At 38.6% G+C, this 27,331-nt stretch overlaps 1 protein-coding gene across 12 annotated transcripts in view; it reads right to left on the bottom strand.

Annotated features, from left to right (window-relative positions):
• ABLIM2 (actin binding LIM protein family member 2) overlaps positions 1-27,331 on the bottom strand; it is a 126,444-nt gene that overhangs the window by 27,973 nt on the left and 71,140 nt on the right. For 3 of the 12 annotated variants that reach the window (XM_040064223.1, XM_040064226.1, XM_040064228.1), the window contains exons 7-12: positions 19,246-19,333; positions 16,551-16,609; positions 14,107-14,184; positions 9,426-9,572; positions 7,519-7,551; positions 4,851-4,971 (exon numbers count right to left, since the gene is read on the bottom strand). In XM_040064223.1, coding sequence (XP_039920157.1) covers positions 4,851-4,971; positions 7,519-7,551; positions 9,426-9,572; positions 14,107-14,184; positions 16,551-16,609; positions 19,246-19,333 — 526 coding nt within the window. Of the gene's footprint in view, positions 1-3,068; positions 3,168-4,850; positions 4,972-7,518; positions 7,552-9,425; positions 9,573-14,106; positions 14,185-16,550; positions 16,610-19,245; positions 19,334-27,331 lie in introns of all 12 variants that reach the window. The other 9 variants (XM_040064224.1, XM_040064227.1, XM_040064231.1 and 6 more) reach the window with 5 other exon arrangements.

Genomic DNA, 27,331 nt, shown 5'->3' with positions numbered 1-27,331 from the left:
GAGACTTTGCCAATAAACAATCTCTTTCAAGGGTTGCCTAGTACAGACTGAAGAAGAACTTCAAATAAATTCTCAGAGAAAAGACAACTACCAGAGAGAGCGATTTTTCAAATTTTTGGGTTTGCCTTCTGCCATAGGCAGCCACAGGCTGTGATCATCTCTACTGATCAGTGAAGAGCAAAAAACCAGAATCCTGAACTCTTCCCTGGATGTTGTTTAACTTGGAAAGAATCTGGGAAGGCTTACTTTGAACTTGAGTATAAACCACAAAAACTTCCTTGTGTCTTCTGGCTGCAGACAGGGCAGGCTGTACTTTTAACCCTGTGTGTGCAGAGCCAGCTGACCAGGGCTCAGACCATGCTCCATTTTCAAGGGACTGTCAGGAAAAGTACAATATTGCTTATATCTCCTACTTAGTCAGCTTTTATCTTATCTGTGAGGATGGGAAATTTTGTAATAAGTTACAGTAAGAGCTGTCTAAGTTCAGGACTGAAGAACAAACAGATGACACTGGTTTAATGAGGAAGCTGTCCAAGCCTACTCACAAAACCGGACCCTTTTAATATCTCTGCCCATGGTGTATTAAATTACAAAAAGTTTTTTGAAATTTGATGACTAATTATTTTTAACATTTCAAAGCCAAAAAAAAGAATGGGCTTTGGAAGCACTAGAAAGGTAAGATAATTTCCACCATGTTTTAAGCAAACATCTTGCAGCAGGGCTCGGCGCACTTAAAGACGCCGTCACCTCAAGAGGAACTGCTACACCAAGCACAGGTGCTTGGAACATCACACCTGTAACTTGCAAGGACAAGAACTGTGAAGTGAGATTGTCATAGGACTTATTTTGAAGGGACAAAAATCCTTAAAAGGGAACAACCAAATCATTTGCCTTCATGATAAATAGCAGCTCATCCCATTACACTTCATGGGAGCTAGACTGCAGAACACTGACAGAATAACAGGAACTCAGTAATTGTATTTGTCACTGGAAAAAATGATGAACCCTGTCATTCTCAGGAAGAATATGAGGCAACCTCAGTGAAATCAAAAGGAAGATTTTGCTTGTCTTAATTTCCCTGGGGTAGTAATGTATCTGTCTACTGGAGCATAAAGAAATCTCTTTTATGACATATGTGGAGTGCTGGTTTTAAAAAGATTAATTCTGGTATAGTAAACAGTCTATTGTTTTGGATCTTATAATTTATTTTTTATTTTAATAAGCAGGATTTCACTTTCTAAAACGTGAAGTGGCAACATTAAGGTTAGTCTGGATACAAACCAACTACTGCTACAATCCCACACTAACCACTTTGAAGAGAAAAAAAGAGCACACCCATTCCATCAAAAGGCTCATTAAGATTAGGAAAAAACCACATTCTGGAACTCCGAATTCAGAGACCTTGAAGAGGATGAAGCAAATACTCTGGCTCATTTTGGACACAGATATTAACTCAGTGTAAACCAGTGAATAATCCATTCAACCTTGGCAGGGCTCAGGATTATCTACTTCGGAAAATTATAAAAAGGTTCACCTGCCTCATAGGAACACTATGAGGCACTGTAAGGTACTGTCTGCAAAGTAAGTCCTTGATAAAAAAGTGCCACAGAATTGCAAAATATTGTAATTTTGATCACATTACTAATAATTATTTGGGTACAGGGAGGTAGCACTTGACGATTCCTTCATCCAAACAGCAGCACTCAATAATTGCTGCTGCTCTGAGAAACAGCAGGCAGCACTGAGCAGAAACTCATTTGCACAGGAGTGCTGCCAAGCAGCTGCCAACAGGACTTTGAGAAAGAGCTTTCCATACACTGAAATCGTGTGCTGCAGCACACCAAAGAAGTTTCTCTTACTCAGCACATCAGGTTGGGTAACACTATCCAAAATGAGAGGACACATTAAAAAAAAACCAGTTCAAGCAGTGCCTCAGAGAATACGAGGGATTGTGCCAGCCTTCCGAGAAATGTATGAGAGGCTGACTGCTTCTGGTTGTGGAAAGGAGCTTTGCAGGTAGCCTCTAAAACAAGAAACAGTTTAATCTCATCAGCTCTTTCCTCCAGAATTTTCCCTCAAGGATCATATTTGGATGCCTCAAGCCTGATTCTGTTTCCTGTTTGTGCCAGTGAAATTCAGCTGACTTTGGGCAGCATCAGGGCCCAATGAAGATGCATTAGTTATTACTCCAAAGGCAATGAGTACCTGCTATTCACTTAAATGTGCTAATCTGGCTCCTGCAGAGGGTCATTCCCTTTTCTTTACTGGTTACAACCTCGAGAACAAGTTACACTTTATGTCAGAGTATATGAGAGTCAAGGAACAGGCACTGAAAGTGTTTGCCATTCATGAGGCCTCTCAGTTCACACTGTTACTAGAGAAGACAGACTCAGGGGAAGACAAGTGTGGTAGGTGAATGCCTTATCTCTCAGACATGTAACCAAATGACTAAAAAAAAGCCTCTGCCTCAAAGGTTCTTGGCATTCCTCAGCACTGCCTCATCCACAACATGGAGTTTGCTAGGAGGGAATATCCACTGCAAAAAAACTAATGGCAAGGAGAACAGATTTGGTTACTGTTTTATAAGATATGGCACAGATTAATTGATAGTCAGTGCAGTTGCACTGATATAAACAGCTGTCATAATTTTTGGCAATGCTGCGAATAATGCGAAGAATATCAAAATGTAGGTTGGAAGGTTAGATAACTGATCATCCTATGTTCTATCAAGTGTGTAAGCTTATTATACTATTTAGCATCGCCAAAAAGGGTTAAGGTATTTTAGAACTAACAGACTTTTAAATATTTCCCTTCCTCAGTTTCATTATAAAATCTAATTCCTTCCCTCTACCCCTTTGAAAGACACTGAACACTCACTGAAAAAGCAAAAATAAAACACCCCATACCCACTCAGTTTGTAAAACTTACACAGTACATCAAGGAAGCACTTGCACAAAATTAAGACAAATTTTATCCAAGTGGAAGCCATGCTTGCACAGACATAAAAGTGAAACACAGCTGAATAAATCTACATTATCACAGCACGGTTTTGCATTCCTGGACCTTACCTTTGAAGAAAGGGATGTAATGATGTCTGAATGTAGATGTAAGGCTTGGGTGTTGGGGCAGGGAGATGCAGCTACTGGTACCAAGACTGTGAGTACCAGCTGGGGGCAACAGAGAGTAAGTGAAAATAAACTATTTAGTTCACTTACTGAAAGCCACAAATTACAATGCCTTCCTTCTTTTTCAGGAACATTTTCCTCCTGATGCTTAGAAAACATACAGTTTACATTTAGTTCTTCATCTTTCTCTGGTTACTGCTAACACCATGCCAGTGGCCACGCTTAAGGGGTCGGCCAAGGGACAGGGGCTTTCCGCAGACAGAAAGGGCATCACCCAAAATGCTGTAACGCATCAGAAAATATTCCAGAAAAGGCACCACAAAAAGCATGGCTGCACTCAGGGGAAAACCTGCATATTAAAATGCTGCAAGAGGGAATGAGAAATGCTCATAATGGATTTAATGAAATGAAATGGGAAGAGCCTTGTCTCTGCAGAGAACTGGGTCCAGTTCTCACTGTCGGTGCTGCACACTGGTAGGATTTACAGTGCACCAGGGCACTCCAGTGCACAGCTAATTTAAGTATTTGAAGAAACATCCTGAAGTTCTTTGAGCTCTGAAAGTTAGCCATGTGATTAAGTACCTTGAAAAATGTTCTCAAGTCATCTCTGCTTCGCTGCAATAATGTCCTGATAACACAGTTTGGAGGACTAGTGGCAACTATTAAAAATAGCGATTATGAAGATTATCTGCTAAATTTTAAAGCATTAGAATTTATTTGGAATTCCTTTTGTCTTTCCTCCTTGCTTTAACATTGGGCTACTAAGATTAGGCATGACAGTTACAAGACCTTCAGCAGAGATTAATGTCACTCAAATATATTTTTTTATACTGCACCTCATTTCCATTTTGTCAAAGACTTTGTCTACTACAAATATTCAATTACTGTAAAAACTGGTTTTGTTACCTCTAAAATCTTCATTTCCCCTGGTAAGATTAAGAACTTGCAAATTTCCAAACTAGTTTAGAATTACAATGTATCCCCAATGAAATTAAAAGACAACAAAAAATAATATAAATGCTCTGTGTTCTTCACCTGAATGATGGAGTAGAGAAAAAATAACAATTAATTTTGAGCAATTTCACTGATTATTTCCAATGATAAAGCCATGTACAGAGCCCAGATATGAATGAGGTTTTTTAAAGCATTCCCATGCAAAAGTCAAAAGGAGATGATCCCTCCTGTCTGCGTGACAAGAGCAACAATACAGCTGCTACTACAGCCCAAAGCTGCAAAAACCACTCTGTAAACTTCTCAACTAAAGCAACTTAGCCTTCAACATCGAGCCATCAGAATCAGTCATTCCTCCAGCTCTTGCACTGTGGCAGGGGAGATGAACCCTGTGGTACAAGAATGTAACACAAAGTCGCTCAATCACCCTCTGGGCTTTGTGGGCATTCACTGCTACTGTGCCACACCTTGGAAGAGCTGTGGATTGTGCACCTTCAGGCAGGATGAGGCCAGGATTAAGTCCCTTAAACCCTCCTATCTTGTGTCTACATAAAATCAATTTTTCTTAAATGCTTAGTTTTGTTCTCTTGGATGCACATTCCTGAAGCACTCGTTTCTTCTCTCCCCACGGAACTCGCTTTTCACCGTAAACAAATCACTGCAATGACCTGCTATTCCACCTTAAACCCCTGTCTGCTGGAGTCAATTCTACTTACAACATAACACAAAGTAATGGAAAAATCTAGAGAACAGGTGAGGCTGCTTTTTGATTACCTGGTCTGCTGTAATGCTGAGGAGAATGGGAGGTGGGGGTGTACCGACCATAGCCCAGGGAGCCAGCAGAGCTAGGACTGGATGTCCTGTACTGCTTGAAAGATCTGTCATCTTGGTCACCCTTAGAGGAAGAGAGGAAATACATGTCATTAGAGAAGAGAAGTGACTTCTCAGACAGGCAGAATGTGCCATCTCGTGTGTTTCTGTGCTGTGTAGATGGGAGCTGATGCTGTCCTAAGATTCCATGTGATCCTAATGAAACGAGGTGGCTTTCAGCACCTCCACCCGCAGCGGGACTGAAAGAGCCCTGCCATGTACCAGAGATAGGTCATGTTGCCAGGAAAGTCAGCACAGACAAAAATTTAAAATTACAATTTAATTTGAAAAGAACTGTAAAAGTGTTGTTTCAGGACAGTGTAATTTCCTGAACAAACAAATATAAGTGGGTGGAAGATGAGCTCAGGTCAGCATGACAGTATCATGGTCATTTTGTATCCATACGAATAATGGTTACAGACAACACAAAAATCAGCATTTGCTGGTTTAGCTACATAATGAAACTGACTGTGTATAAATTGCCCAGTGTGCCATACTAACATGGTCATTACCCTAAGAAAACCAATTAACACACGTGTAGCATTAGCATTAATACTACACCATTGTGCAGAGCCAGTCATACAACCCAATTCCCGCTAAACCCTTGGCTTCAATCACTTAAAACCATGCACACACACTCCAACCCTCTGATTTTCAACAGCTAGTTAAACTGCAACTGCATTTTGCAAGCAGGGTCTTCTTAACAGTAAAAGCACTACTGAGTGAAATAGATGGGGAAATGACATTGTGTAAACTACCTATAAAAGCAAATTCAAATTTCCCCTTTTTTAAGACATGTGAGAATTGGCTTGGGTTAACTTCATATTAGAACAAATCAATGTAACCTGCAGATGCTCTTTTACGGAAAGTCATTCTCAAAAAAATGCTTCCCCTCTCCTATTCCAGCAGAAAAGCATGAAGACATGCTATACTGTAACAAGTGTCAGTCACTTATCATGAATATGGGGATGCCTTCAGGCATCTGTGTGACTCCCACTGGATCATTCATCATTTAAACAAACATTTAAACTTCCTACTTAGCCCTACCATCATCTCCCAAATTCCTATCAGAACAACTTAATTATGTCCATACATTCATCTACAGAGATGTACCATATTCTCACATCATCAGGTTTTTCCTGTGGACAAGATATGCTCCCATCCCTTCAACATCACCTCGGACCTACCAGCTGCATACCAGCACAGTGGCCAGCAGCATTATCGCTTTAATATAAAGTTCAGAAGTAATTATACAAAAAGCTAAGAACAACTGATGCCTTCCCAAGCATGCAGTGTTCTGTAGTCATTCTGCCACCAGCTCCTCTAGCCCAGCTCGAGATGTTTCCTTCCCAACATACCTACATTGTGTAATACACACTCTAACCTTTGTGAAGAGAATTACAAGCAGTATTGCAATGGCTCTACAAAGTCTTGCAATGATATTTAAATATCATATGAGTGTCAGCTAATGGCCTGTGATGTGTCCAATTGTAGGACACAGTGAAACTCTAACAAAAATCCCCACAACAAAGCGGGTGACAAGTTTGCAGATGATGATGCCCGAGCACCTGATCACAGACTCCTCTGAAAGAGACAGCAAGCACAGAGAAGCTGGATAACATGGGAGCATGCACAAATCATGGCAGTCCCAACCTCCACACCAGTATCACTTTTGGAACTTAATGTTGGCAGATTGGTAACTGAATTTAAAGGATATTATTATAATCTTACAAAACACGAAGTTTTCATATTGTTTCAGACCTTACCTTTGTGTACCTTGTGTCTCTGCAAGGAACAGTCAACCCAGTTCATGTAACCAAATATTTCATAAAACATGCTTTTATTTTCAAACTATCAAATAAATTATATCTCTACTGGTTAACTTCTCTGTTAACCAGTTCTTAAAGTGATTTACAGTCCTTAATGCTCCACGATTACCAAAATTTTGCAGAACATAAAATTGGGATAATGGCGAAATTAGCCAGACCCGTGATATGTAATTGAGTTACTATCTGGGAAAATACATGAAATGCTTTTACTGCTTCCGAAGTGATGTTTCTTGAAACAATGAGTAGCTTAATTAATGCACACCAAAATACATAGACCTAAAAGTTCAGGTATGTGCAAATGATTTAAAAGTAGGTGTACACAAATAGTATAAGTAGTTTAACTATTTGTGGAATAAAAAAATGAGAAGGAAAAAAGAAATCTATGCCGAGCATAAATTCGAAAAATTTGAACCAGCTCACATGGGTAGCTTTAAATGTGAACATAAATCACATTTCCCAATATAATTTATTTAGTGGAGCTTGAAAAAGTGACCACCATACAACCTTTATTTTGGAAAGCAGAAACAGGGATGACAGTGGAGACTGATGCATACAGATGACAATCCAGAAGCAGAGCACATATTGAACACAAGTAACGCTCTGAAAATCATAAATTATAAACCCCATGCACTGTAGAGGCAAGGAGCAAACCCCACATTTCAGACACTACTGGTTATCAATATGACCAGGTTTATGCATCACGAAATGGATCAGAATAGGAGAACAAAGGCATTGGGGATTACCTCAGTAGGTGTTGGAGAGAGCAACTGAGGTGACTGCAAACAGCAACACACAACAAATTAGTGATACAAATTCATGCATGATGTTACTCGTGAGAAGAATTACTCTTAAAATATCACTACCCATGTACAACACATGATACAGTAAGGAAAAACACCTGTCAATTAAGTTAGGGCAAATTTTCTTATTACCTCTTTTTAATGAAGTACATAAGGACTAATATATAAATAATTTCATATTAGTCTTTCAGTGATTTTTCTACTAAAAAGTCTTGGGGTCTGGTGAGGCCAGTCCTGTGCCACTGAGAAGGGCAATAGGGAACTCCCAGTTAAAGCAACTGCCTGAAACTACACACAAGTCCCAACTAAATCTGCACTGAAGGATCTCCAAAATCAGGACTAGAACTGACCATTTTAAGTGAAAGAAAAATGTCTGCACTATTTATTTTCGATTAAACATCATGTAATTTGACAATTTGCTGCTCATTTTCCTTTCCAAATCAAACGCTATGTTTGGTTAGTTGAGCAAAATTGACTGAAAGTATTGCAGCTGCAGATAAGAAGCCAGGATGCTGAAATTTGGGAGACACAATTTTTTTTTTTTTTCCCCTCTGGTAATATCAAGGATAATAAATATTTGGAGCACTGGGAAATATGCCTGTTGGGTTGAAAGCACAGCCCATGTTTGGTCTGTGCACCGCTGCCAAGCCTGGATGTCACCAAGCACTGGAAGAGGGCCACAAACATCATCACCACCAACAGATTTTGACATAGAAAGGAAGTGAATACGCTCCAAAGGTTCAGTGTGAGGCAGCAGCTTTTGATGTTGTGAAATCAGAAACCAGAATACCACTTAAACCCTTTATCAAATACAATTTAATTATTTTTGAATACCTTACAAAGGAGCTACCATGGTTCAGCACTGTGCAGAGAGGGCTTGGAAGAAAGCCTGCAAAACCCAACATATGCACTGCATTTCACCCAACAGTGGTACTGAGACCTTAGTGGTACTGATTAAGTGTAAAAGGTGCAAGTGATAGCATGACTAGGGCTATTATAAATATCACAACTATTAATTACAGCATTTATTCCTGCCCATTCTCTTACACCTGGAGAGAATAAAGCAGACTTCCATGCTAGACTGTATGTATCTTGCTCATATCTAGCGTATTGTGAAGGTTTAATTTGTAAAAATGTAGCTAAAATTATAAAAGCAATCAGAAAGTCAAATGAAAGGTATGCTCAGAGAATAAAAGCTAACTTGCATGACAGGAGTTATACACAAGTATGTTTCACAAAGCCCAGAATTAGTATTAGTTATTAGTAAGTTAGTATTATGTTAAATTAGATTTTATTAGCACAAACTGTATCATATTAGCTCTGCATATGAAAAGGCAGGCATGACATGAGGATGAAGTTAAGGAAGGGACAGTTGAAAGAAATTTGTACACAGGAAAGTGATACCATCATTGTGTTACCAAAATAACATGGTACACTTTAACTAAAAGAAAAAAAAAACATGGAAGACATTTGGCTTTGCTTCTCATTTTTGCATTATAATTAGCAATGGCTCCTGTTTCCTACCACATGCAGAACTACTCCTATGGAAAAACATTTTAATTGCATGTCATCTCTTTAAAAAATGATCACAAAAAGCAATGTTTTAATTTCTACAAACTAAAAAAAATGAAGTGAGCAGAAACGAACATATTGAGTTTGGTTGCTGCTTTTTTTTTTTCTTTTTTTGGAAGGCATTGTGAGTGAATGGATGACATGACTCAATTAACTAGTGCTATAAAAGTTACCTTTAAAAAAAAAGCTACGCACATGTTAATAGTTTTTGGCAAGATGTTCAATGATGCACATAAAACCTGAAACTCATAGTAAAAATAATACCCATGTTTCAGTACCTCCCCGTAACTATGCCTGTCATCTGAAGAGTAACTGATATATGGAGAATAGGAGATCATATCTGGGCGGTCAATGTTATAGATGGCTTTATTTTTAGGAAGAGCAGCCAAGTCCCTGTAGTCAAGAATTTCATCTCCAAGCTTTGCCTAAGAAAAGGAGGAAAGAAAGCAGTGAGAATAAGAAAGAATATGAGCAGGATGCAATCAGACAAGGAAAGTTAAATGTAGGTAGAAAAGTCATAATCATAAACCACTTTTTGTGTTTGTGAACATTCAAATCTCTTGTATTTACTACACAATGCTAAATATTACTGCTGTTTTCTTTTATATACTGTTGCTTTCTACCTTGTCACTGGCATTTGGCTAACAGGAGTACCATGGCATCATTCCAATTCCCTGTTTATTTCCCACTTACCCCTGGATACACAAACAGATATAGGGGACAGATATTGTCTTTTTCAGGCAAAAAACACTGAATTTTGAAGTGGTTTCATTTCAGAATTCCCATGCTGTAAGTGAATATATATATTTCCAGCATATACTCTCCAGATGCTGAAAAAGCATTAATCAGCTCTTTGATCTTTCCCATTCAGTTGTGTCCCACAGCTTCACCTCCTTTCCTGACTATGTCTAAACAGCCCTTAATTATGGTTCACAAACCAGCAGATGATGGATTTGCACCACGGTGGAAGATCACAGATGCGACTCTAAAATAAAGTTCAAATCCTCTCATGAGACTCACACAAACAGCAGAGAGAAAGGACTGTGCTGGTCCCAGTTCTCCTCCTACTACACATATTCCAAAAGCATAACTTATTATCAAGCTGCCACATTTGCACAGATTATCCTTAGGATAATTGCACCAAAACTGTATCCAGCACATACTACGCTGCAGATATGATGACAAGTTGGCCACATTGAGAGTGGAGAAATAGGCAGCATAATTGTCTCGTTTCCACTTCAAGTTTCGCAGAATGATATGCTCTTTGTTGGCAACAAAATGATGAGTGAATCTTGCTGTGCTCTGAAAATCTCAGTATGATCAGCTATAAAACTGTAATAATGTTTTCCACATGCAGAAAGTACAAAACTATCCAGGATTTATGTGTGTAGTAATTCTGTTTTTTCTTAGTTTGAGCTAAGAAAAGTTCAATAGATTTTCCAGGGGAGTTTTCTACCAGGTTAAGAATCCAGGAAAAATTTAGTCTGACAACTTTCAGTTATCCCTCTTTCTAAAACAATGCATGCATTTGTGCAAACATAAACTACATGAAAAGAAGGAAGATTACTCTTAAATAAGAAAGTAGAACCAAGCTGCCATAACCATCACATATTCCCATCCTCAGAATGAAGGAAAAAAATGTATTTTAACCAAGTATGTGATTCTTCAGCAATCCACAGATCTCACTTTCTTTGCAGCTCCTTTAAGAAGCTAAAGAGCAATGAAATAGATCCTTAATGAACCTAAGTCCCTCCCTACTGAGAAGCCAGTGGAGAGCTCTGATGCAGAGACAGGTAATGCAAAGGTAAAGAATCTGTAATGCAAAGGTAAAGAAATACTTTGGGCAGCATTATACCTACAAGGAAGGCCAAAGAGACTGTGATTTGACTTAAGGTATCCAGGCTTTTGGCTATTATTCTAGTGAATCGGAAGTAGTTGAGAATTGGGAATATTTAAATATGAATTACAGTCACTTTGGCTCTCCATCTAGATGTGCAACTTCCTGTTAAATTTCAGATCTGTCAGAGGAGTAAAGCTTATGTTATTATGTAATTTCTTTCAGTTTAGATATAACAATGTGGGCAAATTTGGATGAAGAAACACCTTAGGGATAAAATGGCTTTCTAAACACTCAATTCTCCAAACACTGAGTCTACACTGTATATTTATTTTATTTCTTTCACCTACATTCAATTATGTGAATGGAGTTCAAATCTGCTCAGGAAAGCTCAAATTACAGTTGAGAGGCTTCAAGCCATTTCTTCAGTAATTTGGTATTTTGGATTCTGGTAAAACCACGCTCTAAGTATAGAGTATCTATTTCATTTGGAATATGTAATTTTGCAATCGTATAATTGTGAATATGGTTTGTACAAAAATATAGTGTGATTTCTATACCTTGTATGAGAGCACATATAAAACAGCTACATAAACGAATGTAAGCCTTCCAGTTGGATGTATTAATAAAATTAAGCAAAGTATAAAGCAGGACTTTTATTTAAACCTTATTTAATGGAGTAATTCAGAAATCAACAAATTTTTAATTAGGGACTCTGAGGGGTTGCCAGCACTAGGGCTAACTTCAGTCTGGATGTAACAAAATCATCCCTACAGGTCATGAAAAGATGCCCATTACCTTCAAAAGGCACTGGCCTGTGCCCTCTCTCAGAGCAAGAAGACACCAAATTCTGTTATCAGTAGATGAAGAAGTTTTACGGCTTTAGTAAACCATCTGTATGAAGCTCATCCACGTTTATGCCAAAAAACCCCTTGCTTCCCCTTTCCCTGTGTGCCCAGGCCACCACGGCCCAGAGGCACGCCTGCCCTGCGATGGTGTGGTGCCCACCATGATGTTCAGCATTGCTCTGACTCGATGGCTTTGGAAGGGCAGGCACCAGGAGCCCAGGGTTCCTGAGACTGAACTGTTTCCTCTGAACTCTTTTGTCCATGAAATACTTCACAGAGCTTACCAGCTGGTAAGGTACGGTTTTACTACGGGTTTTAATGATCTAAATCTCAGCTACTGCAGGAAGCTGCTGCCCTGCGTGCACCATCGCACCCTGTTCTGTCCTCTACATTAGCATTACAAGTCATGTAGACAGCTCCGGCTTTTTTTGCCTCTGGTTGTCTGGAGGTTTTTCCTGGGTTATTGTTTATCTCAGTCTGGCTTCAAATTTGACTGCAAATCTCTGTGTACACACTAGTATTAGCAGCAAAGAGGGGATGGGAAGACACAGCCAGAGAGGGACAGGGCCACGTGTGGGTGGGACCTTCCTTTCAGCGGCAGCAAGAATTTAAGTTTGGCAAAACCAGCCACAAAAGCACACAAGACAAATTTGAGCATGTCTGTGTGTCGCAACACTCCTGTAACAGAAAACACATGTAAAAACAGATAGCCAAGGGACCATTGTGATAATATAGAAGTCAGTAATGTTTTTAATTTTTTTACTTTCGTGTTTGTGAAAGCCAAAATAGGATTTAATCAATCAATCAAAATCAAGTTTTAACAATTAAGCAGTGAGAGATGGGACAGATAGAACAAGAATTTGCATTCCTCTGGGTAATTTTTTCTCTGACTCATATTTGCTAAGAAACTTTATTCTTTCCTAGTCCCAGCTTTATATTACAGTAACAAACATCAAAGTTGTGTGCTGATTTAATGATAGCCTTTAAAAACAAACAAACAAAAACAGAAAAGGAGAATGGAGGCTTGTCCTTGACACTTAACAACTGGTGAAGCATATTTAAATTTGTAACCACAAACATCGATAAAAACAGTACCATCCTGCAGTTAGATAAATGTCTCTAAAAACATATAAATCTCAGAAAAATTCTCATGCTTAAAAACACAATGAGATGGTGCATGCCTGAAAAAAAGAGCTCATCTGGCCAAAGAAAGCCCTTACATAATAATAGACTCCCAGCACAATGAACTGTCTTCACCATGACATTTCTTGGCTGGTAATATACTACTGGAATTCACCAGCACTCAGAATCACTGATAAGCATTTAAAGGAGGGGCACTTGTTCCACTGCAAGTTCAATCTTAACTCAGATAAAGCACATATTGTATTCAAAATAACTTTTATCTGAGGAAAAAGCACAAGTCTGGATCCAAAGCACTCTCTTCCTTGTCTTGGTGTAGGAGATAAAAGCCCCTAATATTTGTATAATAACTTCTCTGGAAGTCAATTGCATCTCCAGCAATTTTCTCACTATATGGTTCTAACTGATGAGGATGACCTGCATACCTGAGGGGCACTTGGCCAGGAGAAAGAAAAACCCTGGAAACACTGAAGCCCTGCAGGAGATATCTGTAGGGATCATATACCACATTTGCATTTTTTATCTACTGCTGGTAGCCTTGAGAATTTGTCCATGAACACTAAATTACAACAATTTTGATCTTGTATTGAAAAAAAACCCCCAAAACCTAAGATTTTATTATACTTGATATTTTAAATTCTCTCAATAAGCTTTACAGTGCACCTCATAAACCATAAACACTTCAAAAGTCCTCTGAGCAAGGGAGTGGCATTTGGCCACAAATCCTGCAATCACACGCGTCAGAGTTTTCATAGGCAACCAGATGCAGGCTCAGGAGCTCAATTTAAACAGTTGTGTTCAAATCTAAGTTTGTAATGTACCTGTGGGCTGTACTGTTTACCTAAACTTTTCAGAAAGAACTGTGGTATTCTGCATGCTTTGGTATAAGCCAGCTCTAGCTGTAATGCAAGTGCTTCAAATACTCCCCCCAAAAATAGCAGGAAAATGCCAGAATTCTGTTACAGCAAATGCTGTATTCAAACATCCTAAACTTGAGAAAATAATTCCATTTTAGAGGAATCACCAACTGCAGTGGTTTGGAGACACTAACTTTCTGTATAACACACTAAATTGTAGGAGGAAGCAGGAGGTTTTCCCCATCCCACAGAACAAATTTCACTGGGAAATACTCACATAGATCACACGGCTTGGGGAACCTGATGTACTTGAAGCAGGTACAGAAATAATACTCTCAGAGGAAGTCCTAGTTTCCTATGGCAGGAGAAGGGAAATAGATAGGAGATACAGAAGAGTCAAAGATAATATAACTGTTATTTCAAAAAAGCATACAAGACATTTAATTTAATTTAATTCAATCTTTACCACTCAAAAATGACATTATAGAGAGTTCAAAACATGGAGTTAAAAATAAAACAACATTTGCAGACAATCAATGTAACCTTTTCAAAATTCAAGAATTATTTTACACATGGCTTTCTCATCCCTGCTCTTCAGAAAAAAATGGGCCAGAGCATTTCTGGGGTGCCAGGACAGCCTTTGGGCACTATCAGAGACAGGTCAAGTTACAAGAGGACACAGTGACAATATTGTGCACACATTTTTACTCCAAGGTTATGGCATCAAACCATTCTAAATTGTGTCTGAAAAAACATGTCACACTGCCATGCCATTCACTCAGAGTGAAGACAACACGTTAAAGGACCCAGCCGTGTGGTAGGGACAACAGGCTGGAGGGAAGGAATGCCATCCAGAGGGATCCTGATAGGCTTGGGAAGTGGGGCCATGCAAACCTCATGAAATTCAGCAAGGCCAAGTGCAGGTCCTGCACCTAGGTCAGGGCAATCTCCAATACCACCTCCACAAACTGGGTGGTGAAGGGAGAAGGACTTGGAGGATACTGGTGGCTAAAGAATTGGATACAAGACATCCCATATCTCACACATGTTCTTTATTTTCTTCATAATCCATTACCCTTTCTAGCATCCCCACCCACGCCTGCTCCACGTCATCTCCCATTTTTTTCAATAAAACCTCACACCTTTGTTGACTGTTGCCTCTGTTAGTTCGTTTTCTGTACTACACATTTTTCTTCTTCTTCCACCGACCTCTTTTCCATATATGCCTTTTTATTAACTTTTCTTTCCCTTGCTGCTCTGATTTCTCTTGTCTTTTCCAGCTTCCTCCCTTCTGCTAAAAATCTCACTCTCCCATCATCTTTCTTTATGCTGTCACTCTCTTTAACAACTTTTTCCCTCCACTCCATCTTCTAAGTTTTGGAGCATGCTGCCACTTTCTCCTTTTGCCTTTGTCACCTACTTTAATTACATGCTGTTCATATATCTATATATAGGAAGATAACTTAAAAACAACAAATTGCAAGGTCGAACAGTAAATTTCTCAAGCAGTAGATCCCATTCCAGACTTTACAAGTTATGTTGAAAAGTTCATTATTACTCTCTCTGAAATGACATCCTTCCTTCTGGTTTTACTTTTTCAATAATGGACATAAAGATCAGAAAATAGGAAAAACTCCAGGAAGAAGAAAAACTGCTAGGCTTGGGAGAATTATTTGATATTCAGGGCTTGTCATAAAGAACACCAGAGCAATCACTTCCCAAACACATGGGTACAAAAACTACAGCCAAGATCCTTTAGGGTAAAGCCCAAACGTGGGGTTTTTTTGGTTTTTTTTTTTTCAAAATGTAATTTAGTCAAAGTTGGACTTTCTAACACACCAGATTTAACAATCTTTTTATGGATACTGCCTGCTGTTCTGACTTGTCCCATGTGCCTTCCTCCAAGCCTTGAACCAAAGCAGAGCTTCTTTGAACAAGGATACCAAGGGTACCACTTGGAGCATCAGAGAACGTCAGAAGTGAAAAACCCATGCTTGGCCTCTACATTAAATGAGATAGTTGTAACTCATTCCCACCACTTCAGAAGGATCACTAATTCTTCATGTCCTTGGAAGAGCTTATTTATCTGCTAATCTTGTAATTATTCAAGTTGCCAGAATTCCTCCCTTTTCCCCTTGCAAAGACTGAGGTGAACAATCATCCAATTTAAGGAGGTACTTAAAGCCAGAGATTAAAATAAATTGTGGCTGGCTTGCCAACACTTTAGAAACGAATAATAAAACAGAAACTCCAAGGAGATTTCTTTTTTTGTAACAACAAATAACGTGAAAGTCTTTTGACCTTTTAAGTTCAGAGTCAGATGAAAAGAGAAGAGGTCATGAACTGATAACATCAGAATCAGACAGAAGTTAAAAATTAACATTTTTTTCTTACTCATATTTTTTGACGTTTTTCCTTATTCAGCATATACACACACACACACACACACACACATACACACACACACATATATATATATATATATAAAACCCTTAGGTCAACATTCTCCTTAATCTGTAGCTTTAATCACTGATTAAAAGCAGAATATTTATATTATGTGATTACATTTCATTAGCCAACTAGATTAACATCATTTAAAATTTAAAATTACAGTAGTGAAAAATTTCCAAATCCTTCAACCCATGCCTGCTGCAAAGAAAAAAATAGGGACAGAGAATAATATGCAACTGAATAACACTGGATAAAAATACTGGGTTTTACCTTGTTTTTTTCTTCAGCCTTTGCAGCCTGTCTACACACTGGATGCCAAATGGATGTTCCTGTAAAGTAAATTTATAAAGTTCTGCTTAATTCAGTTCCATGATAAGAACCTTAAAAAGTTCAAAATAAGAATCTTATTGAACCCCCCCAAACGGTTTTATAACAAGACATCTATAAGACATCGGTTACTGACCACCTCCCCTGCTAGCGCACGAAACTTTCAGAGGTCAAGATGACAACCTCTCAATACCAGCCTGATCACAGACATTTAAAAGACTTTGGAAAGCTACATGTACTTCAATACGGCAGATCAACATCTAAATCTGGGTTCTCAGAAGTGTGATACGGGATCTCTGAAGCTCCACCAGTCCAACCTCCTGCTCAGGGCAGCTCCCATCACAGCAGGCAGGGCTGTGCCCAGATGGGCTTTGCCCATCTCCAAAGATGGAGATTCCACTGCATCTCTGGGCACCCTGTTTCATAGTAATATTTTTCTTTATATATAGTTAGAATTTCCTGCACTCTTCTAATACATATTCTTGTAATAGTTGGGCTTGGGTAATACACAGTAGCACACCAGGGTGGGATGACAGCATTGTGCCATGTAACCTTAGCTGAAAATCCAGTCTGTCTATCATTTATTCACTGTTCCAATCTTGCACTTCCCATATGTTTGTCTCTTCTAAGTCAACCACTAAGGAACTGCATAAATTCAGGGGAATATCCATCCTGGAGGAAGCAGGAAATACCGAATGAACCAACTCCTTATTGCATACAGGTATTGAAACGAAGACCTTAATGAGATGTAAGTAAACAATGAGTGTGAGAAAGAAACTTTAATAGTTTTGCACTAGTTACAAAGAAAAAAAATATTTTGAAAACTTGAACACTATGTTCGAACTAGTATTCAGTAGAAGTGGAATGTGTATAACAGAATAAAATAAAATAATTATTTGCATGTTTTAATAGTAAGAAGGAATCTTTATGTTTATGCCAGTCTGAGCTCAGACACGCCACAGATTAAAGCTCCAGAGTTAAACAACAAGAGTGCGCTGCAACTTCTGCCTGACTAAACTGGAATCTGAGAATCTTTGCTTAATAAATATTTAATGTTTATACTGGGTGGAGAGTATCAAGAAGAGTTATAGGAAATGCTTTGTTTTCACAGCAGTTTGATAGTTTTCTAACAAGTGGATTTTGGAAACAAGATAGAAAGTCTATTTCCCAGAAAACAGATGGAGATCATTAGAATTTTTTTCACAAAATAACCCAGATGAACCCAGACTCTTGCAGTAAAAGAGTACCTACCTATAAGTAGAGACCAGACAAATTATCTTTACTAAGTTACTGATTTTTTTTTTTTTACTGAACAACTAAGAAATAGTATCTTCCACTTACAAGTGGATCTGAGCTTGCCCCATTTGTTCCATGAATTGCTTCAAATTACCTCAATGGATTTGGAAGTATTTAGATCACTTTTTTTTTTTTTTTTTTCCAAACTACTCCTGTCTATAGCTAAGCAACACTGTGTGGGAAACTTCATCACATTGAAGAAAAAAAGTCCTATCACCCAAAAGCTGTCTGTTGAATGACCACTGAAGATTTCTGCTACGGAACATGCAACACCTAAAGTAACTTTATAGTAGTTTATGAAAAGGGCAAAGAACATATCACAAAACCCTGGTCTCCAACATTTTTTATTATTTAACAGGTTAGGCAGACCAAATAACTGATCATAGATCTTCATGGCATTAACACCAGTTTCTAATGGAAACTGCTGTCCATGTGAAGACAAAAGGGTATGACAGTAAGCTGGTGTAAACATTCCATGCATCAGAAAATAGAGTAAGATGGATCCAAATTAGCAGAGCCAGAGCTATTATTTGAAATAATAACCAGAACAAAACCTATCAAATATCCACCCTTACAACAAATGGAACTTAAAAAGAAGATTGACCTGCAAATAAGTTTCAGAAGGTTTGAAATCTAGAAACAAATTTGTAGTTTGATGTACTTTTTTAAAGCATTGATTCCATATGGGATTCTAGAACTGCTAAGATCCTTTTCAACTGGAAGAACTGCAGCATTTTCTGGCTCCTGAAGGAAAATTCATGAGCACAGACAATGTCCTTTAATGAGCTAGTTCTTGTTGCAAACCAAGTGACAATAAAATTATCATTTTAAATAAAGTATTAAACCATAATCAGATCTTACTGAGACCACCATTGTGTTTTAAATAAAGTCTAACTTTTCCAGTTTAAGGAAAAATTTCAAAGTATGCTTCTAGAAAACCATAGACAATGGCAAAGTCGTAAACACAGATCTGGGCAGGCATGTGGTTTTAGGATGATACACCAGCCTTTAAATTCCCACATCCTACTGAGTTTCTCTTTTCTGTTTTCCTTTGAAAAGATACTGCCAGTCAAAGACATATGCAAAAGCCTTTTTCTCTCGTGTTTTCCTCTGTGTTTAACTGTGAAAGCAGTTTTCTTTGATAAGTTTAATAGAGCTAGAAGTTGCAACATAGGAGGGATTTCAGCTCATATTTATGTTAAATGACATTTTTTCTCACTGTATACTTTATTGTACAAGTCCTTCTCTGACACTGAATTTCTCCTGTGCATGCCTATGGTGTGGGCAGGCAGGTGTGGGCAAGAGAGCCAAGTGTAACTGTCTTATTATTTATTTGATTTACCTTGAAGATACATTTCTTCTCCTTCTGCAAACATCTGATTGCACCTGACACATCGTGCGCAGGTTGGGTGATAATGCTTCTCTCCTGCCTGTTCAGACGGAAGGTACAGATGATTAGGCATATTGATCAATTTAGCAGTTTTTCTTTCATTCTCTTGAATATGAATAATTTAATTAGTTAATGATAATTAGTTCAACAGTTTCCTACAACCACAATGCTAATTTTTCGTTCTAGACAATTCATGCTTTAAAATGTAATTATGGTCCTGCCTACACAAAGTTAAAAAAAATGTTCATGTGCAATAGTTAAGCCCCTGAATTTACAGGACAGAAACAAATTTATGCAATGAACACAATTTCCCTGTAACCCAAGTGCAGGGTAGCTCAGGACTTACCTCCACAAGGAATTTGGGAGGTCATAACCTTGAGCACAGATTTGCAACTCAACCATATGTTCATCATGCATCAACTGAATACATCATCTTAATGCTCAGCAAAAAACATTCTTTGCAAGGAATGCTTGTAGCTTCTTTGAAAGTGTCTTGCAGGTAACTTGTACTAAAGTTTCCATGAGGAATGCGTGTAGTCTGCCTGTAGGACTGCAAGTCAAGAGCAGGCAGTTTTGGGTACTGCGCACTGACACCCTCACACAGACAGTCCAAGAGTTTTGCCATCTGTTCAGAGACTGATCCACATAATTTAATACCACTGTTTTCATTGACTGGAATGAGAACAGGACTGAGCCCTCAATTTTCTCAGAACTGTTCAGTAACTTACCAATTTTTATATATTTAAATTCTAAATTACCTGCAATGTTGGCTTGAACCAGTGACAAAAAAAGCACGGAGTTGTGCTCTGCTGCGTGAACAACATGGGCCAGTCCCTCCAAACTGCACTCCCACCACATCTTTCAGATGGCACTCACAAATCAGAGTTCAACGTCCCAAAGACAGCTCTTGCACATGCTCCCAGCACTCCTCACTCTTCAAAATCCCTGTGGAACTGAAAGCCAGATTCTGGCATCTCCTTTCTCCTCTTTGAACCCACACTCTTCCATGCTAGACAGAATTGCCCATGGTTTAAATGGCTCAATGTCAATGTTATTTCCACTAGGAACAAAAGCCAGGAGACCAAGTAACTCTACAGCTTAGAGCTAATGTAAAATAGGTTTAATTTAAGAGTAAGCAAAGCCTGACTTCAGCAGAAATTCTCATGAAGTAAAAAATATGCAAATTTGGGCATGTAGAATGTCTCACAACCTGCTTACCTGAAAAACACTGAAAGTGCTACTAGGATTGTGGGTGCCTTTAAGAAACGACTAATCAACTATTGCCCCACTGCCTTCAGCATGGGAATAGGCTCTCACAGCACTGCACTGTAAATCCCCTTATATCAATCTAGAAATATAGCCCTGTAACTACAAAGGTGACTTTTCTAACTCTTTCGTATTCACTAAATTTCAAAGCTTTCAGAGGCATTTATATCAAAGAATGTAATCTATGTATGGGGACTATTTTGCCAGTCACAATACCAATCACAGGAATGCAGTAAATCTAGGTTAAAGAATCTCTGGTTTTACTGCATCAGTGTTAACTTGATTCAGTCCTGAAAACCTGCTGCAGCATTTCAGACTGGCAATAAAGAGCAACACATCACATCAGAATTGCCATTTTGAAAACAGGTCTGCTCCAGTTCACTCTTTTTATGTTACCATTTGTGCAGATTCCAGAGTGATTTTTGCAATTTTAGACATGGAAGATGTTCACTACTACCTGTGATGATACCTTTAATGTGCCAGAACACAAAATATCAGTACTGAGCTTAAACTTCAGGTTTAAAATTGCTTGCCTTAGTGCAGATGTTTAAGCAGAGAAGACTATCCAATTATCACCAGATAAACTTAAGTTTGGCATATCAAATTGAAAAGAAATATAATTTCCCTTGGAAGTGCACAAGCATTGCTAATGAAATGCATAGTCTCAATAACTCAACTCTAAGGGAATTCAATTACTTCTTTGCTAAAATAAACTGCCTGGACAGATTCTCAGACAACCTGGATGCACCACAGAACTAAGTCTAATTCCCTAAATTTAACACTACAGCCAAATATATAATTTTAATTCACTTAGTGAATTTACTTGCATAGTCAGTAATATCAGCTTGGTATAGAATGGCACAGAAAGACCCCACAGACACAACTGTAACAAAAAAAAAATTAAGGGAAAAAGTATAGCGATCCTTCTGCTGAAGAGCACACCAGGAGAACTCCAATAGCTTTTGCATTATTATCTCTGAATTACAATGGCACAAGCTCAAAAATTTTCATCCAAGTGCTGACAGTGGCTTTTGTCACCCCTTGTAAATGTATTTTTATTTCATCCTTCTTCTAATCAAAGCACAGAGAGATAGCAGACACTTCATCACTCAGAAGTATTTAAGAAAGACCACACCATATTTCTAAATGAGAGGTGCTAGCTGAACCTGAGGCTAGGCAGCTGATGCAGGAATTAACTAATACTAGTTATTGATATGTATATGCAGTTACCCTGATTAGATATCATAAATGATATTCAAACCTAGGAGTCAGAATCATAGAGAGTCCCTTGGGCAAATGCCATCAGTGCCCCTTTCTCCTGTCCCTTCAATTTCAGGGGCTTGGTCTCATAGCTGAACAACTGGTTCCAGCAGAGCCCAGTTATTTTATAAGCATAGGGCAGAAAATATTGTATGGTTTTGGTTTAGTTGTAATAAAGGTCTCATCATTTTTTCCCTTCTTGCTTATATTGATGTGAGGTAGTTCAATGCAGCAAACAAATTCCTAACCATATGGTTACTTCTTTGCACAGTTTGAAAGCTTACTTTGACAGCTTGTTGTCTCAGTGTTTAATAAAATACCAACACACACAGAGCACAGAAAAAACGACACTCATCTCTGAGAGATCTCTTATGGTTGAAGCGATAGGTTCTAAAAAGCCTCCTCAATATCCTACATTTGATTCAAGACTGTACCAGGTCTTTGTGCCCAGGAAACCAGGTGAGAAGATAACATTATTGTGAAGACCAATTTGAAGACTAATTTTCAGCTGAGATCACCTCAAAACCTGAACAGCAAAGTGTGTCCTCAGTAATACAGTACATTACCAACGATTTAATTTTTCTTCAACTGGCCATGAACCTCAGCTTTCCACTATCACCGAGTTGCCCTCTTAGTGTGTAATTTAAACTGAGTCAAAACAGTCCTCAACACTCAGTATTATGAGCGACCTTTTTCCCTTTAGGTATAAGAGACCCCCTTTGAATGTGAAGTCTCTTCTGCAGAGAAAGAAGAGCCTTCTGGGCTGATCAGCAGGAATCAGGAATGTTTTACCAGCATCTCCTGCAGTCCTTGCCCTGAGCACATGGACCATGGCAGTGTTGCAACCTGTCCCAGAGCACACTGACAAACAAACCCATGCTTCACTTAAAGCAGGACCAGAGAGCTCTGCAACAAGGCACATACAACCACCTTTTCTCATTTCTCGTAACGTGAGACCTTGAACTAAGTAGATGGAGAATAAAGCTGATGTGACAAATGTGAATCACATAACTCAAAGCACAATTTGAAGACAGTAAAGGGGTGTTATTTTAAAGTCTCCGGAGCAGTATGATGACCAGGTCTGAAAAACATGCAGCACTAGCAAAACTTGAGTGATTCATACCAAAAGGAATAACTTTAACTAGTTAAGTTTGAGTTTTAAATTAGCTGTCATCACCCAGGAAAAATATATTACATTACTGCAGACAGCCCTGCAAAAAACTCTGCTCATTTTCTGGCTATAGGTGCCATAACTGATGAAGTGGTAGAATATATAAAAGATGATATGCACAGTAACTGTAACACTATCACAATGACTTTGCTTGTCTTGTCTCTCATGCTGTTTCTAGAAGTGTGATTGATATAATTTTTTACTGCAGTTGATGAGCGACAATTGCTTATGGATTGACACGTGAGAAATTGAGCAGCCTAAAGCTCAGTGTGAGCTGAGTCCTGGAATGAAGACTCAAGATTTCTGACGTCTGATTCATCATTGAAATCTAAGTACATCCTACCTCACTGCATTACTCAATGAAGTAGTTAGTAAAGGGAAGATAGAAAGTACAGAAAATCACTTAATATACTAGATAAACTTATAACTATCTGATTCTTCTCCTGAGAATTAAAAGCTATCAGTAAACTTTTTCTTGTAAAAATGAAAAATTATAATAATAAAAAAAACTGTCTTGCTATCAAAATGCATTGGGTAATTGACATTTTTTATTGCTGTCAGTAAAAAGTTTGTGGAAGTGACAAAAGGTTAGATTGCTGCAATGATTCAATCACATCAAAGCACATTTTCCACTTTCAGTGTATGTTCCTCATTACCACTAAGTGTTGTCTATTGAAATAGATCCAAATCCTGTCAACATCATACTCTAAAATCCCCAAATCAAGTCTTCACTGTACCCTATGTTGAACAGAAATAATGAAAAACAGCCTACAAAACACTGAGCTGGTGGGTATGCCCCAAGGAATGGTGCAGCTGCCTGACCCACAAACAAAGCCCACAGAAGACTGGTATAAAGCATTCTTAGTTAAGAGCTTTCCACAGGGAACAAATTTGTTGGAGAGTTGTGTCATCACCAGACAACCACCTGTCCAAGCAAAGGGAAACAGAATAAAGCACAAAACCACTGACAGTCTAAGCCTTCCCATCAGGCAGCTTCTCAACCTGAAATGAAGTATTAAAGATCTTAAAGAAGACATATGACTTCACTATTGGTGCTTTTAAGTGGAGGGAAGTTACTATTTGTATGGGATAGGAAGGAGAAAAATAATTCAGCAATGTAGGGATGGGTGATAGTGTAAAACTTTGATTAGACAATAAATTATTCTCTTTTGTATATTTTGTCTCCATTTCCTGTGTAATGTCCATTCACATGGACATTCCCATTTGTTCATTAAAGGGCACTGATATTCCTTCAAATAAACTTCATAGTACAGGCAACAGAAATATAATTCAGTTTAAAGCCAGGAAGTGTGAAAGTGACCACAGAACAACAGAATAATTCATCTAATCCAACCTCCTGCCCAAAGCAGGGTTGATACCCAATTCAGATCAGTCTGCCCAGGAATTTTTTCAGTTGAATACAGAAAACCTTCATGAAGGGAGACTGCACAACCTCTGAGAACATTGCCCCAGTGGATAGTAGTTATTCTTAGTGATTTTTTTTTCCTTTTTATCCAGTTAGAACCTCCCTTCTTTAAATTTATGCCAGTTGTCTCCTGCCCTCCCATCATGTGCCTCAGTAAGGTGCCTGTCTCCACATCCTCAAGGGCCTCCTCATAGGTATGTGAACATTACAATTAGTTCCCATTAAAGCCATCCCTTTCCTAGGCTGAACAAGTTCAGCTCCCTGAGCATCTCCTATGGAGGACATGTGCTCCGGCCCCTCAGCTATCATGGCTGTCTTCCACCAAACTCACACTGTTAGTTCTGGCACTCTGTGGAAGAGTTCCTTAAAATCTGCTGGCTCTGTTCTGCTCCCATTATCTATAATTTCCTATGTGCTTCATTATCTATAATTTTAAACTCAGCATTGAGAAGCGTGTACTTTCACTTTTTTTTTCCCAGAGTATATTAATAAAAAAAGTGGAAAATCACTGAACTCCTTTTGTGGATATTTAATTCATCCTGTTTATACTTCATTCATTCTTCAAATGATTGTTTTTACTGAGATATTAAGCCATTATGTGAATGAACTGTGCTTTTTTCTTAGGTGCCAGGAATGTACAGGGTAATGAATGAATAATGAAACACAGGTATAAAAAGGAACTCCACATATTTATCTTTATGAAATTTAATAAAGTTTTTGAATGTGATACAGCATTTTGTTGTTAAATAGCCCAATCAGTCACTGCATTGATTTATAAAGGCAAATTCACAATTTCCGTAAGTAAATGCAGTGACTTTGGCTGACATAAGGTTTTAATTCCTGCTGCCAAAACTACATTAGATATTATCTAGTAACTCTCTGACTTGACAGCACAGAACTGGCTTAGAAAATTTTCCTATCAAGTTATTCCACCAATTAGGCAAACCCAATCAGGGGTTGTTCTTGCTTATTCCCACGTGCTAATACAACCGTCCCGCTCTTGGCCAGTGCTTCGACCCAGATCGCACAATGTGCATTTAATCCAAAAGGCTGTGTAAAATCTAGGGCTCAGATGTTTGTCCTGTCTTTCCCTCAGGAGTACCACGAAGAAGGTGCAACATCAAATGTTATGAGTGGATGCACACACTGATACCACTGCTACTGCATCCACCTTGTGGTGTATTACAAGGACTATACTGGCTTCCATAAACTGAAAGCCAAATATTCAAATTACAGTGATGCTAGTCAGAAAATAACCTTTGTTCTTGGAATAGAACACTCTGCTCAGTTACCAGCTCTAAGAGGAATCTCATAAAATCTCCACTCGCATTTCTAGCACAGCCGGAGTTTTGCATACGCAACAGAAGGACTTGAAAAATTACTCAGTAATAGTTGCATACAGTAATGGTTAAGTTAGTAAACAGCTGTCATATAATCTACTGGGTTTGAAAGGACAGACAACATTGTCAAGGCAGAGGTATTTGGCAAAATATCTATTGTTTCTGTCATACAACAGTGTTGAGGAGAAAAAAGTGCGAGAGCCAGAAGTTAAAGACAGAATTCTGTGGAGAAAAACTCTCACTAATTCTCTTAGTCACAGTGGACCTGACTCACCACTGACTCACTTCAACAGCGTGCCAGTGCAAATGAACCGTTTTCATCAGGATTTACACCACTGTAAATGCAGTGTAATGGTTTGCATCAATCATTTTCCTCATCTTCTCCCTACTGGATTCATTTATCATCCTACGGGATGCCAAGAAACAGTCACATGAAACGCTCACTACACACACCTGCAGCATTACCTACAGCTTTAGCAATCTCACATGTACAGTTATTTCACGTTGTCTCGGTTCTGGGTGATCCTGTTGTTTTGCAGAGCCCTGAGAATTCCCACCCCCATCTGAGTCATTTTAATTGCTTCCCACACACTCTCAGGTATAAAGTGCAGATCAATTGTACCAACAGAATCTCAAGCTGCTCAGAATCATTCTATCTCAGAATGGTAATAACTTCCTGGACTCTGAGAAGAAGTTTCTAACGGCTGTGGGTAGAAAAAAACAAAAAACAAAAAACCCCCCCCCCCAAAAACAAAACCAAAAACAACAACAAAAAAAAACCAACCAAAAAAACCCACAAAAAACCAAAAAACAACCCAAACAAACAAACAAAACCAAAACACACCACCATCCTCCCCCCCCAACCCCCACCCCCCCAAAAAAAACCCCCACACATAAGGGGGATAATTGAGAAAAAACAAATAATAGAAGGAAAAATAGCACTATTACAACTGTAATCTAATTATGTGACATCTGCAAACAAGTTCTAGCTCAGGAGTATATTCAGCCCCACCACAATCAGATAAAATATAGAAAAGGACAACAGTGCATTTTTTTCTACAGAATTTGGTAAATGTTCTTGCAAATCAAAATAGTCTGTCATACCTAAAATCAATGATTTTGCACTCAGTTGTTTCTGTTATGGAGTGAATGATCTGCCTCTTTTGTCTTTTTCTTCTCAGCTTTGCAATTTTTCTTGCCACCCACTGAGACTGGAAGAGGCTTCTGTTTTCCATCTGCTCAACAAATCTCCATTATTTCTTTTCCACTTTCCCACTCCTTAAAACCCACCTAGGGGCCAAGACAAGCTGCAGCTGGCTCTCACTTATGCCAACTCTTGATAGGAGAGAGGGAGTGAAGAAGTAGAAAGATGACTTGCAGACATATTCCCCTAATCTTTGACTTTGCAGCTGTGTATTTAGCACACCCATTTCAGATGGGAAGAATGAAGCTCAACCAACACTGAACATCCCTGGACAAACAGCCTGATTTATCAGAGGAAGCCATCACAGCTCTTTTCAAGCTGAATGTGGTGATCTGGGCTGTAAACATCTAAGAACAGAAGCTGTGTCTCAT

This window comes from Hirundo rustica, chromosome 5, assembly GCF_015227805.2.
Source record: "Hirundo rustica isolate bHirRus1 chromosome 5, bHirRus1.pri.v3, whole genome shotgun sequence".
NCBI lineage: Eukaryota > Metazoa > Chordata > Aves > Passeriformes > Hirundinidae > Hirundo > Hirundo rustica.
Note: the sequence above shows the minus strand (reverse complement) of the source record. Positions and strands in the feature narration are given on the sequence as shown.